Below are 15264 nucleotides of genomic sequence, written 5' to 3' on the forward strand. Positions count from 1 at the left end.
CTAAGATGATGATGATACTCATTTTAGGTCTTGACTGAATGTTGATTTTAACAGCCACTATTAAGCAATCAACCAAAATGTGTATTTGTTGCACTCCAAACTCCAGATGAATGCCATATTGAGAAAGTTTATTTTCCTAGTAGCCAAATGCATGACACACACAATTTAAAACCCAATGTTACAAAGAAATAGTAATTATAATAACAAGAAGATACCATCTGTCATTCTTAAGATTGGCAAAAAAAATTTAAACCATAATATTCCACACAGACAAGGGTGTAATAAGATGGCCATTCTCATAAATTGCTGGTGCTTTTTAGAGGCAATTTAATGACTTACATCGAGTAGCTATATCTAATGTTGTAGTTTGGAACCAGTAATTTCTCTTCAAGGAATCTGTTCTAAACACAATCAGATTTATAGACAAAAATGTATAATATTATTATGTTTACATTATTTACAGAAGGAACAATAGAAAAATGGTTAAATTCTATGATGAAATATTAAGCCAAATATGTTTTGAAAAGTCTGTGTATATGTTTATATATATTTAGACTACAGTCAATTCATTTATGTAATTAACCATATTTCCTTTTGGTGACAGAATTGAGATATTTTTCTTATAGTTTAAGCTTGTGTGTATAATTCCAAAATTTTCACAGAGCATGTATTTTTTTGTTAAAAGTTTTAAAATTTGTCTTTTAAAAATATAACCTTCCAAATAGCTAACTCCTTTCATTTGTATTAAACCTCATTCACATTAAAAATGACATAATTCAAAGCATTTCTGAAAGATTTCAAAATCATTATTACTCTATGATGGTTAGTAGAGTTGTTCAAATTTTGACATCTGGGAACAACCTACAAAGAACCAAGACATAACTCAATTCAATGAACAGAGAAATAATGAAGTGAGGGTCACGAACAAACATTAAGTCAAGCACCTGTTTTGTGTCTGCCTCTCTATTTACAAAAGTGGAAAGATGATGGTAGGTAGAACTACTGGTTTTCACATTAGAAATTCTCTTTACTTCAATGTTCTGAAAAATAGAACATAGAAAATAAAATGTTAGATTAAAAGCATTAATTTTCATTTAAGCCTGGATCCAATACAAAAAAAAAATTTTGTATTTTCATCAAGTATCCTTATTCATTTTTTTCACATGGGATCATGGCCCGAATGTCCATTAAACTGGAATTTAGGTTTAAAGTCTAGATGTTGTATAGTTTAATACATCATATCGGGAGGCACATAATAAGTTGCTCCACTATTATTGATTCTAAGTTTGGTCATTTGGTTATGGTGGTTGATGCCCACTGATAGGTGAAAGTTCTCTTTTCTTTCCTGAAACAGAACTAGACCCATGAATAAATCTAGAGGGATTATAGACACCTGTCTGGTGCCAAAATATCACCTCTCAGATTACTTAGTAATTGAAAAGAGAAAAATATACCTTTATGATGGCTATCTCTTACAAGATAGTTTGGTCACCACTATAACCAAACCAAATACAGAACATGAGAACCTCAAACTACTGTCTTCAAAATGTCCAAAATAAAAGACTTGGCTAGGGTTAGGGGGAGATGATGTTCTACATTAAGACACCAAAGAGACAAAATAAGCAGAGGCAATAGGTGAACCTTGACTTAGACCCTGGTTTAAAAAAAAAAAAAAAGCTGTAAAATGACAATTTAGGGGCAATTGGAGAATTTTGATTATAAACTAAACATTAAATGGATTTAAGAAACTAATGTTAATACTTTAAATGTGTTATTGAGGCTGCATACAAGAATATCCTTCCTTATTCTCACAAGAAGCATAGGGAAGTATTTAGGGTGAAATGTCATCTCTACAATTTACATTCAAATGAATATACACATATGCAACATTTGAAATCTATACACAATGCAAACAGCTATTCACTGTATTCTTTGAATTTCTCTGTATTTTGAAAATTTTCATAATAAAACATTGGGGGCAAGGGATAGTATCCATCCAATATATCATTCACATTTGCCAAATTATGCAGTTTTTCTGGCTTTTTGTAAATTTTTGACTTTGGTTTGTTGGGAACATTAGAAGTTATGACAAAGGTAAATCAAAGCATCATGGATAAAATACTGCCTGCCTTTTAACATGGTACTGAGGGAGTAACTGAAATCTGACTCTGCCATTTGAATGGTGGTTGGGTCAAATGTGACATGGCAGACGGCTCAACATAATAGCAGGAAGGCTCACAACAAGAAAGGCTTAAGAGGTGAATATCAGGTACTTATGTTGATAGCAAATACATAAAATATACCTGACTACACAGTTAAGTTAGACATCCCTATATTGGTATGGGTTTTGTCTTTTCTGTGTAATTTTGATAATCATCCAAAAAGCCATCTTAATAACTACAAAAAACTAATGTGAACAAGAGAATCAATGCTTTTTAAAATTAATTTCCACTTCACATAAATATAATGTTGTTTCAAAAATAAGCTGTAAATCACAAAAGCACACATTTTACTCCCATAAAGAGACCTCCCTCATCACTTTATGTAATCTTGTATAAATTTATTAATTTACATGAACCTAATTTCTTTATCTTATGACATGGTAACTATTTACAATGGTTATATCCTGAATATGGAAGTCTATGGAACAAATAATCCAGTTTTTTTTAAAGGGTATTTTTTAAAAAATAGACTATTCAGTTTTTTAAAAAATAAAAAAGATTACAGGTTTTCAAACAATAAAAAATATATTTTGAGACGAGTGGGGAAAACTGAACAGACTGTTTTAGAAGATATTGGGAATATTAGTATTGTGCCAAAAAACAAAGAAAAAAGAAAAAAGTCCTCCAGTCCCTGGAGGTACATACTAAAGCATTTACGGGTAAAAGTGACAACTAGAATTATTTTTAAATACTCCAGATATACTCATGTGTTACTTGTATAATTAAAATTAAGTTAAAGCAAATGATATTTTGATCTGTAATGAATTCTAATAGCAAAGAATTATTATTATAACCCAGTTCTTAACACCCCAAGTAATTTATTCACCTCAAAAAGAGTTGGAGGAGGAGGTGGCAGACTTGTAATTTTGGCAGATCTCTCTTTTTCCACAAGCAGTGCTTCCTTTCGAGCTTTTATGTGCCTTAAAAAACAAGAGATGTCATAAATTACTTTCTCAGACAGTAACAACTCTTTAGGTTAAAAATATAAAAGCTAGAGGATTTCAAGAAATCCTCCAATCTGATCCCCCAGGCTCATTGTGTGTTTAATACAGAATCTATACAAAATAGACATGTAAAAAAATGTTTACCAACTGAAAGAGACATGTCTAAAGACATGCATCTCTACAGTGGGGACTGATCCAACAAACAGCTAAAGTTCCTTAGTTTAGGATAATTTTTAGAGTAAAAAACACACAAACAAACAAAACCACAAGACACTGATGAAGATCAGCCACAGTATAAAATGACTGCTGCTGACTATTACCATTTTTTATTAACATGCAGAAATACTCACTAATGGCTTCCAAAGAGTCTATAACCTCTTTTAATGTTCTTTTTTTTTAAATATTTTATTTATTTATTTATTTTTAGAGAGGGAAGGGAGGGAGGGAGGGAGGGAGGGAGGGAGGGAGGGGGAGGGAGAGAGAGAGAGAGAGAGAAACATCAATGTGCGGTTGCTGGAGGTTATGGCCTGCAACCCAGGAATGTACCCTGGCTGGGATTCGAACCGGGGACACTTTGGTTCCCAGCCGGCGCTCAATCCACTGAGCTACGCCAGCCAGGGCTAATGTTCTTAATCACACTGATTTTTTTATTTTTACATCACAGGCAGAGAGATTTTGGTTGACATGCATTCTGAACTAGCCATACATTTCTACATAAACTTAGTAATTGTTGCTAAAGTCAGGCTAGAAGGCAAAGTTCATTTGTTACTATGTTCACCTAAGCAAAACACCCCCCTACTGCATTATTTTTAAACCAAGTTAACAAACACAATGAATACACTGTGACTTTTATTTAATAACTGTTTAAACAATACCCAACACAGCCTCTACTTCTAATTGTATCAGTTTCCATGGAGAATATGGTAAAAATGATTACTTTACCAGGTTTTTTGTTTCATTAACATTTCTTTTTGATTTTTCTGTACTTTCAGGGCCTCTTTATGCCTTGCTTCTGCTTTTCTTTTTCTTTCTGCTGCCCTCTGTGCCAGAGCATTCAAATCAGGTTCCTAAAAATATATGTAAGCTATTTAATCATGTTAAACAAGATTGGGACTTCCGGCAAGATGGAGGAATAGGTGGACGCACCATACCTCCTCGCACAACCAAGAACAGAACCACAATAATTTACAACAATGATTTGCAGTCATAATATCAGAACTGTCAGAGGATTTATCTAAATGGAAGTCGGACAGCCAAGAAGTTGAAGTAGACGCGTTCATCCGGACTGGTAGGGGACGACGAGACGAGTGGCGTGGGGCTGGCGTGGGTAGCAGGCGCGCGTAGGTCGGGGGAAATTTGGCGCAAAATCGGCGCGACAGCAATCCGGGGCACCGGAGCACAGCAGTGCAGCGGTGATCCCTGAGTACGCAAGCTGCGGCTGGGGGAATCAGTGGGGCAGCGATTGTGGACCAGGGCAGAGCTCACGGCCCAGAAGCCCAGGGAAGTGTCTGGCTCCAGGAAAACGGAAGGGTCGCCATTGATCCCTCCTGTCCCCGCTCCCGCCCCTGCCCCCACATATAACGTCACAATCTAGCGACTGGGGCGCCCGGCCCCGGTGAACACCTAAGGCTCCGCCCCCCACCATAACAGGAGCGACCAGACCGGAGAAAAAATAAATAAAATAATAGGAGAGATAGGGAAAGACAGAAGACATGTTTCCAGCAGAACAGATCAGTCCCCCAGGACTCATCCTTTTGAGCGACCAAGAAACAGCCAATCTATCAGATGCACAGTTCAAAACACTGGTGATCAGGAAGCTCACGGAACTGGTTGATTTTGGATGCAAATTACATGAAAAAATGCAAATTACCATAAAAGGGATGCAGGAAGACACACGGAGGAGAGCCAATAGTGAAAGGAAGGAATCTGAGTCTCAAAACAACACAGTGGACCAGAAGGAAGATAGAATCAACCAAGCAGGAAAGCATGATGAAATAAGAATTCAAAAAATTGAAGAAAAGCTTAAGACCATCGAGGACACCTTTAAACGTTCCAACATCCGAATTATAGGGGTACCAGAAGGGGAGGACCAACAAGTGGAAAAGTTATTTGAACAAATAATAAAGGAGAACTTCCCCAAACTGGCAAAGGGAACAGTCTTCCAAGAAATCCAAGGAGCGCAGAGAACCCCAAAGAAGTTGGACCCAAAAAGAAACACACCAAGGCACATCATAATTACATTAGCCAAGGTAAAAACGAAGGAGAGAATCCTAGAAGCAGCAAGAGATAAGGGGACAGTAACCTACAAAGGAGTTCCCATCAGACTGTCAGCTGATTTCTCCAAAGAGACCTTACAGGCAAGAAGGGGCTGGAAAGAAATATTCCAAGTCATGAAAGACAAGGACCTACATCCCAGATTGCTCTATCCAGCAAAGCTCTCATTTAGAATGGAAGGGCAGATAAAGTGCTTCTCAGATAAGGTCAAGTTAAAGGAGTTCATCATCACCAAACCCTTATTTTATGAAATGCTAAAGGGACTTATCTAAGAAAAGAAGATAAAGAAAAGACATGTATAGTAAAAGGATAGCAAACTCACAATTATTAACAACCACACCTAAAGCAAAACCAAAAGAAACTAAGCAAACAACTAGAATAGGAACAGAACCACAGAAATGGAGGGCACATGGGGGGCTAGCAGTAGGGGTGGGAGGAGGAGAGAGAGGGAAAAGGTATAGAGAATAAGTAGCATAGAATGTAGGTTGAAAATAGATAGGGGGAGGGCAAGAATAGTACGGGAAATGTAGAAGCTAAAGAACTCATAAGTATGACACATGGACATGGACTAAAGGGGGGGAATGTGGGTGGGAGAGGGGGTACAGGGTGGAGGGGAGTGAAGGGGGAAATGGGACAACTCTAATAGCATAATCAATAAAATATATTAAAAAAAAAACAAGATTAAAAGGTAATATTATACATTACAACCCTTGGTGCTACCCCAGTCAGGGCAAAAATCATTAATGTGGTATGCAAATGACTACAGTTTAGGAAACACTGCACTGGAGCACAAAGTTAAAGGCAGCGTAAATGAAGCCACAAAAATCTGATGTCAGAACTTGAGGTCATTACTAAAAAACACAGACTAAAACCAAGGACCACGGAACATATTTGACTTCCACATTCTTCAAAGATATTTCTTTCCCCCAGTACTGGTCTGATATCAAAGACTTGCCAGCTTTGAAACCAGCTTGTTTATTTTGTGTGACTGTCTCTGGGACTGCAATCTAAAACAGGCATTGTTTCATTGCACATCATGTTACTGCACTTGATGGTGTGATTTTCACAAATTAAAGGTTTGTGGCAACCCTGAATTGAGCAAATCTATTGGCTCCATTTTTCCAACAGGCTCAGATGATGGCTATCATATTTTAATAGTAAAGTATTTTTTAGCTAAGGTATGTATATATATTGTTTTTTAGACATAAATCAAGTATACGCTTATTAGACTATAGTATAATGTAAATTTAACATTTATATGTACCAGGAAATCAAACAATTCATGTGACTCACTTTACTGCAGTGGTCTGGAACCCAACCTGCAATATCTCCAAGGTATGCTTGTTATTTTCCAACCATCAATAACAATAAACAACAAAATAAGGTTCAGGGAGTAGTTTCATAAACTGACTTAAGTTCTACTTTGCCTCTCTGAGAGTCATTTACTACGTGTGAAGGAAATCCAGTGTATATACATTCAGCTATATATGACAAGGTGTGTCTGGAAAAAGTCCAGCCATTGTTACTATAATGAGAATGACCTGCGTAACACCAATGTAACCTGGCAGCCAAGGAAAGAGGATTGGAATGTGTATGTGTGAACAGTGATGACTTCACTGGAGTAGTTAGTGGGGTGGTAGATACCACTGAGTGAGCATGTGTTCTGTGTGGCCATCACATTCAAAATGACTGAGCAAGTAGAGCAACGAATCTACATCAGATTTTGAATTAAGCTTGAACATTCCTCCATGTAAACTATTCAGATGATTCAAAAGGCTACCCCATGGGTGACTGGTGATTGGCAGCTTCATCATGACAATGCACCTACTTATGCATTATGTCTCATGCAGAGTTTTTTGGTGAAACATCAAATCACCCAGCTGACTCAGCCCCACTACAGCCCAGATTTGGTGCCCTGAAACTTCTGGCTTTTCCCAAAAGTAAAATCACCTTTCAAAGGGAAAAGGTTTCAGACTGTCAATGAGATTCAAGAAAATACAACAGGGCAACTGATTGTGATTGGGAAAACTGTGTGAGGTCCCAAAGTGCCCACTTTGAAGGGGACTGAGGCGCCATTGTCCTATGTATAGTGTTTCTTGTATTTTGTATCTTCTTCAATAAATGTCTCTATTTTTCATATTACATAGCTGGATACCTTCTGGACAGACCTCATATGTTTTAGAGATATGAGGAATGATAATGAAATGGGAAATTTGAATTCACCCCACCAAATCTGCTGGAAATAACAACTTCTAATTAAGATAGTTACTACTTTATTTACCCAGACAGTTAAAGACTAGAAGAGAATAATAACACTTAATGACACTAGCAACATTCTTAAATTATATTACATTTAAAAAATTCAGGCTATCAAAAACAAATTCTATATATGAAAACATTTTGTATCAGACAAGTATTTAACAACTACAATTTATTTTAAACCAAAATTACTACCACTGACAGGCAGTTAAATTTCACTTACATTTTCTTTGGCTTGTTGGTGTCCTTCTCCCATATTTCTTAAACTTGCCAAATATAGTTTTTCCAAGTTGTTTATTTTCTGAGTTTGTGATTCTTCCCATTCTGCCCTTAGTACCTCTGCCAAACGAGTAAATTGCTGATTTCTCCTTTGTTTTATACCTTCTCTTATCTGTAAAGCGATATCCCTTTCTTGTTCTCGAACCTGAAGAGTGAATATTTAACAGATTATATGAAAAGAGTACTAAAATTCTTTTGAAAAGCTATTTGGAAATAGAAGTTTAAATGAATTCTCTTTAGGCCTATCAATTCTCCTAAATTTCATATTTTACTAGCTAAGCTCTATGTAAAGCAAAAAGAAATCTAAGTGACACAGAAAAAAAACGAAAATCTCAAGATGACTTCTAAAATTTCCTAAATGATTAGCTATTATTACCCACCAAGCACTAATAATGGTACTGCTATTATCATTCTAATAACCTAATGGAAGATGCTAAAATGGTTAAGCATGATTCGACAAAATTTATAACCCAGATGAATAGATAGAGCTAGATGAGAACTCCTATCTGTGGTACATCACCCCAATTCTAAGCAGAATGGCACCTAAAATATGCTTCACAAAGACTTAACTTTGTCTAAGACTTCTAGAAAAGAAAAATCTACAATGTCTTAATAAATTTGCTTCAGTGGTTAATAATCTTTTCAGTAAGTCTTCTTCAAAGTCATTCTCATCTTCCTGTTCTAATCTTCATCAGGTACGCATTATTTAAAAAATATGTAAAAAAACTATCTTCCAATAATTATTGAGTCAAATCACCCCATCCTTGTCAAACTCTTCTTCAATCTATTTACCATTTTGGTCTATTTTTCAAATATTCCAAAACCAGTTAGTATGCAAAAACCAGGGCTCTTATACAGCCAGGAAAGGTTTTTAAATGTAACATTTAATTTAGAGTACTCTAATATAAAAAAATATTAATAATTTAGGGAAGACAAAAAATTTAAAACTTTAAAAAAAATTCTTACCTGTAACAATCTTAGTTTTCGTCTTCTCTCAAAATCTTCTTTTAAAATGAAGGCTTCCTCATTAGGACTCAGTCTCACCCTGCTGGCATTCACTACCTTTCTTTTCATTTTTGTGTTCCTTAAATATAAAGGTTCTGAATTTTAAAAAAAGAACAATGTCTATTAAAATAAGGCAGCAAAGGTAATTTTTAAAATACATATTAACATATTTGACAGTTAAGGGGCTGTATACATGCAAATAAAATAATTTGGGTAAACAAAATCCAACTTATTTACATCTATCAATTATTAATTTAGCGCTCAAATGAATGAATGGTTGTCAGATAGATGGGAAGGGGTTAAGTGGAGGATAACCAGAAACACTAGAAAAAAATTTTCCCCACTGACAGCAGATTATTGTTTACCTTAGAATATCTGGGACCTGACTTATTTCTGATTGGGATTTCTAATTTACTTAGCTTAAATGTAAAAAAGCACAGACTTAAATAGATCAGCACAGAATAAATGTTTTCACAATTACAACTTAACAATTTAATAACCTGTGCATCAGCAAGGCTGCTGCAACTGCAAGGGCTCCTGGTCCCTAGATTCAACTTCCAATCTGTGGTACACAATTTGATCCCTAAATGTCATTGTATGAAGTCACATCAACTCCTGAACATTAAACAATTCTATGAGTTACAATGGTGTGATTTTTAATAATCATTTTTGTCTTTTATGTTGTTATTGTTGTTTTTAATTCTCACCTGAGGATACATTTATTGATTTTAGAGAGGAAGAGCGGGGGGACAAACACTGATGAGAGAGAAATATGGATCGGTCGCCTCCTGTACACAACCCAGCCAGGGATTCAACCAACAACCTAGGTATGTGCCCTGACCTGGAACTGAACCCTTAACCTTTCCGTATGGGACAACGCTCCAACCGAGTGACATGGCCACAGCAATATATATAATGAGTTAAAAAAATTCTCTTGGAACAATTCTGTTTGGATGAGTTGAGTGTTTAGAGTCCCAGTTCTATTTTTCTAGTGGTACTGCTTATACTTGGGCGTTCTCATTCTGCTCCTGAGATTACCATGCCCCTATCTGGGCGAGTGTGCTGGAGAGAAATGGAACGTAAGAATCGGTAAATTTCTGTGATTTGGAAACCGTTCTCAGGTCCTTCTGATATCTCCTCATTCCCATCACTACCATTTTTAAAAATTTTGAATATTCACCATTCCATTTGCTAGAGGATTACAGGAAGACAAACATACATTTGTTATTTTTACCTAGAGGTGATAGAATAATCATTTTCTCTTGTATATAACTTAAAAAAAGATTTAATATATTTGCAAATAATCAGAATTCCCATATACTTTTCTCAGCTTCTCTAAATTTTGACATCTTAGGTAATCACAGTACAATAATCAAAAGCAGGAAATTAACACTGGCATAATACTTTTAACTAATTTACAGAAAAAGTTAAAAATCTTCAAATTTCATCAATTTTCCTACTAATATCCATTTTCTGGACCAGGACTCAATCCAAGGAAAATACTGCAATACACTGCATTTGATTATTGTGGTATTCTAGATGCTAGGGTGGGATTAAACCCACAGATATTTTATTAGGGGAAATGCCTATATCAGAAAAAATGGGAAGAGAGTTGGTAAAAGCTGGGAACACTTCAGACTTCCACATGAATGTGACCCTGAGAGAAGGAGGGAAGTAAGTTGGGTAGATGCCTCCTAAATGGCCATGCTGTCTAAACAAGGTTCAGCAAGACCTTTGGGGAGCCCTTGAGCAAGTCCCTTGTTTCTCAGGAATAGGCCTGCGGTGCTCAGTTACTGGCCAGGCTCTGCAGTTGGCCAGAGCAGTTGGGAGGAAGTGGGCCTGAGAAGGGACTCCAGAATGCAGATGCTCGTCTCAGGGCTGCAAGGTGCCATGTCTCCATCAGCTCCTCTAACCTGGGACAGTTCCTCAGCCTGTCTTTCTTTCCAAGATCTTGACATTTTTGAAAAATACTGACCAGTTATTCTGTAGAATTCCCTCAATTTGGATTTAAGCTTTTCTTGTGGTGAGGATGAGGTTATCCGTTTTTGGCAAGAGCACCACAGAAGTGATAATGCATCCTTCTCAGTGCATCAATCACCTTGGGAGGTAAATGAGGCTGACTAGTCTTACTACTGGCGAAGTGATTTTTATCAGGTGGTTAAGGTGGTATCTCCCTATCAGGTTTCTCCTACTTTTCCTTTGTAAGTATCTGGTGGAGAGATAGTTGAGGCTATATAAGTATCATGTTGCTCCTCAAACTTCTGCCAAGTTCAGTATCCTCTGATTGCTTTCTAAAGCAATTACTGCACAGCTTATCAAAGGTATTTTGTTTCTGTTACTCCTAGAATCTACTCTTACATTTGGAATCTTTCTGCAAGGAATAATTTTCCCTGCTCCCTCACTAATTCAATACATAGGCCTTTTAAAGTCTATGTATTATTGCTATCCAGTAAGATACTACTTACTTTGCAAGATTCTGTTCAGATTAAATGGCACGTGACACACTGTAATCACAAAATTAATACTGGACTTAGAAGACTGGGTTCAAGATCCAACACCGCAACTTAAAGCAGAAATACAATGGCCAGTCACTTAAATCACTTTGGTCTCCTTTTATTAGACTATACAATGGGAGTAATAACTACCCTAACAGGTTGTTCTGATGATTATGTGACTTAATGAATGTGAAACTATCAAATGTTTTCTAAGTATTAAAAACTCGAACGTTCCCTAATGTTATAAAAGCCAGGTTTAAGTAAGGACTTAATGCCTGAGAAGTTAAAGATGACAGACACCAAAAAAGAACGCTCTCCTCATGAAATGATCCCAGGCGGTGCTCTTAAACGGCCACCAGGTTTGAGGCCAAGGCCACCAGGTTTGAGGCCAAGCCCACCGTGATCTTGGGCACCACCTGGGGGGGGGGGGGGTAGGACGCACGGTGAAGAGTTTGTAGCAGCCGCAGGAGCAGCGGAAGCGTTCCCGGCTGCCCACTACTTCGAATTTCAGAGATCCCCGCGAGATCTGACCCCCGGAGACGCTTAAAGCCGCACGCGCAAAGGCCCTGGCGGGGCCTCTCGCACGAGCGGACTGGGCTGGGTCCGCTGCGCCTCTGGTCCCGAAGCTCCTAGTAGAGGAAACCCAGGCCGAGCCAGGGAAAGCGGCCCGCCGGGGTCTGAGACCCGCAGGCTTTGGTGCCTTCTCTGCGCCGCGCCTTCCCGGAGTCCCCTTCCTGCCGAGCACACTCCCAGCTCCCAGGCTTCAGGGAGTCGTGCACGCCGGGAGCGCGGGGAGCCGGCGAATCCGTCACTCACCTGAGAACCGGGGGTCGAGAGCCAGGAAACGCAGCTTAGACTGGGAAGGCCCCGGCGGCCGCCGCCAATCGGCTTCCCAACAGCAGTTCGTCCGCCTGCGGGGCGGCCATGGCCGAGCTGCCGTCACTTCCGTCATTCAAACCGCCCGCCAATGGCGGGGCCAAGCCGCGGGAATCCCGGGGCTCCTGCCTCCCCCGGGGGCAGCCGGGACGGCCGCGCCGGAAAAGCCCGCGCCCCGCGCACGCGCACGCGCTGTCCCTACGCACAGCCCCATTATTTCTCACACCGCGGCCCTGAAGCATTACTTCATTTCTCTCACTATGCTCGTTTCACAGGTCACGAGACAGAGGTCCAGAAAGGGGAAGGTGTTTGTCCAGAGCCGTGAGGGTGGCTTTAGTCTCAAGTTACCACCGTGAAGATGCCTTAGGATTTGCATCCTTTTGTGTGCCGACTACACAATTCGTTCGGTACGATGATGCTAGTTTCTGGTTGCTTTCTTTAAAGGCCTCCAGCTCGTACAACAGTGAACCGTATACGGTTACGCTGTTGTCTCCAGAGGTCCAACACACCTAGAATACGTCAAGGATTTATCTGCTGCAAAAAAACTATAACCAGAAAGGGGACGAATACAAATTCCACATTTATTGAGCATCTATTATGTGTCAAATACAGTGACGGGGAGACAAGGGCATATCAATTATGGCCTTTACCCTAGATTTTGTAGTCCAGTTAAACATACCAGGAATTAAAGGATTCGAAAATGGGGAGCGAGGTAGAGGAAAGTTGCTGACCTGATCAGATCTGGTTTTCTCCTGCAGAAAAGGTCGGAGAGAGTGAAGACTCAAGGCACGGACACCAATTAGGATACTGCTACAGGAAGTGAAAAATGATCACACAGAGAATCAAGAGAAGTGGGTAGGTTTAAGACATAAATAGGATGCCGAACATCAGGAATTGGTAGTCACATAGTCATGGAAGTCAAAGAAGGAGAAATCAACCTTGATGCCCAGTTCCATATTTGGTGACTAAGTAGATGGGGGTAATATCCTACTAGAACACTGGAAGAAGAGCAGGTTCGAGGGAGGACATAATTAGTTAAGCTTTGAATACTTTGATTTTGTGCTGTTTATGGGATATTTAGACAAAGGAATAAATTGCAGAAATGTTTAGGAGGCAAAATTAGCAGTACTAAGAAACAATTGCATGTGAGGTTGAGGGAAAAGAGTGAAGTTAACCTCACACGCTACTAGCTTAGGGAGCAATGTTGATGATGGTGCCACCAACCAAGGAAGAAAGCAGAAGTGGGAGTCAGTGAAGTGGCAAGGTGGTGAGCTCTAGACATATTGAATTCGTGGAGTGTACAATGATGTGCAGTAAACATGAATACAATGGTAGCCCACATTTTTTTAGTAATACTTAACCTGCCCTCTTCATAGGGTGGTTGTGAGACTCACAATGCATGAATCCTATGAGAGCATTTTGTAAACTCTAAAGAGGGAGTTTAACAGCTATTTTATTTTTTCTGTCTAGCACCTTTCTGCCCTCTTCTGATACAGACCCAGCCCTCCAGGCCACAGGGGTTGGCATGTGACTCAGACAGGGTAAATCATAGTTTTTCATCTCTTTTGCCACTGGGATTGACCCAGGGATGGGTACATAATCTAAATTGAGTCAATAAGAGTCGTTCCTGTGGATTTTCTTAACCTGAGCTATGAGGGATGATTATTCTCTTCTCTGGGCTCATGTTAGGATGTGAAACGGAAGCTTTCCCAAATGACCCACCATGTGGACTCCCATAGCTGGTTTGGAAGAGTCTGACATTCAGCAAAGAACACACAGAGAGATTCCTGATAGTGTGTAAGTCCCTGGATCCAGCTGTTCCTGATGTCAGACCGTTCTGTAAGTTGCTGATAGGAGCCATTAAAGTACCCCCTTTTACTTAGCTGCTTTGAGTGGGAGTTTTTCTTTTTTGCAAATTAAAAGAGGCTATAGATTTATATTGAAATTCTCACAAATAACATCTTGGCATTTGGGGAAATACTACAGAACAAAAATTAAGATCTTGGACCTAGAATTCAACTGCCTGGATTTAAATTTCTGGCTTAGCAACTCTGACTTTGAGCTAGTTCCTGAACCTCCTGAAAACTCAGTTTTTTCATCTTTCAAGGGGATGTAGTAAAAGTACTCAAAAGATTATTGTGAGGTTTAAAGCTCTTAAGACAGTGCCTGACCCAAAGTGTGCAATAAATGTTATCTTTTCTGGCTTTTATTTTAATACATTCATTTTAGACTACAGGAGGCCAAAAAAACCCCAAAAACCTTTAAGGTGTATACTGGTGTTTTTGGCTTAATTTTTAATTAGGTCCTTTTGTACTTTATAGGCCTAGGGAGGAGAATGTAAGTTAAGCTTCTAGTGTTGTTATCCCTCTAGGAATGAATGTTAATAAACAGTGACCAAGAGGAAGAGTTGCACCTAGACAAAAGTGTCTTTAGTGTGACTGGTCACCATGTAATGCTGGCTCATCTTGGAATGCAACTGAAGCCTGTTAGCACTGGAGCCTTTTAAGGTTTTTTTGATGGTAGCGGCGTCACTGTTCTAAGTTCATTTTCAACTCTATCCATATCCAATATGAGGGACTGATATTAAAGTGGGAGGTGGGTGGCTCCTTAATTCTCATGTATGAAATCCAGAAGAAAGCAAATCTCTGCAAGAACTGGAGCAGGCTTCTAGCTGACTATCTGTCAACTGCCCTCTTTCTCTCTGACATAAACACCACAAGACCTTAACAAGCAATAGTATTTCAATAGGCTAATTTAGAGCTGCTATGGGAGTGAAATGGAGAGTGCCCAGCAGGAGAGAAAAAGGGTGCTGGGAAATGCTTTTAAAAGCTATAAATATTCTTTTAAAGGTGTGTGGGTAGGTGGGGTGGAATTTGGCCATTTAGTTAAGAAGAGTGAGAAATGAGAAGA

General features: G+C 38.8%; 1 protein-coding gene across 1 annotated transcript in view; it reads right to left on the reverse strand.

Moving 5' to 3' along the window:
- Positions 1 to 12427, reverse strand: part of CEP295 (centrosomal protein 295) — a 47008-nt gene extending 34581 nt beyond the window's left edge. Inside the window, 6 exon segments of the mRNA XM_036028675.1 lie at positions 945 to 1040; positions 3049 to 3142; positions 4109 to 4233; positions 7923 to 8123; positions 8945 to 9078; positions 12295 to 12427. Of these exon segments, the coding sequence (XP_035884568.1) occupies positions 945 to 1040; positions 3049 to 3142; positions 4109 to 4233; positions 7923 to 8123; positions 8945 to 9052 (624 nt within the window). The 5' untranslated portion in view covers positions 9053 to 9078; positions 12295 to 12427.
- Positions 12428 to 15264: the final 2837 nt, after the last annotated feature.

The sequence above is a fragment of the Phyllostomus discolor genome, chromosome 6 (genome assembly GCF_004126475.2).
Source record: "Phyllostomus discolor isolate MPI-MPIP mPhyDis1 chromosome 6, mPhyDis1.pri.v3, whole genome shotgun sequence".
NCBI classification, from domain to species: domain Eukaryota; kingdom Metazoa; phylum Chordata; class Mammalia; order Chiroptera; family Phyllostomidae; genus Phyllostomus; species Phyllostomus discolor.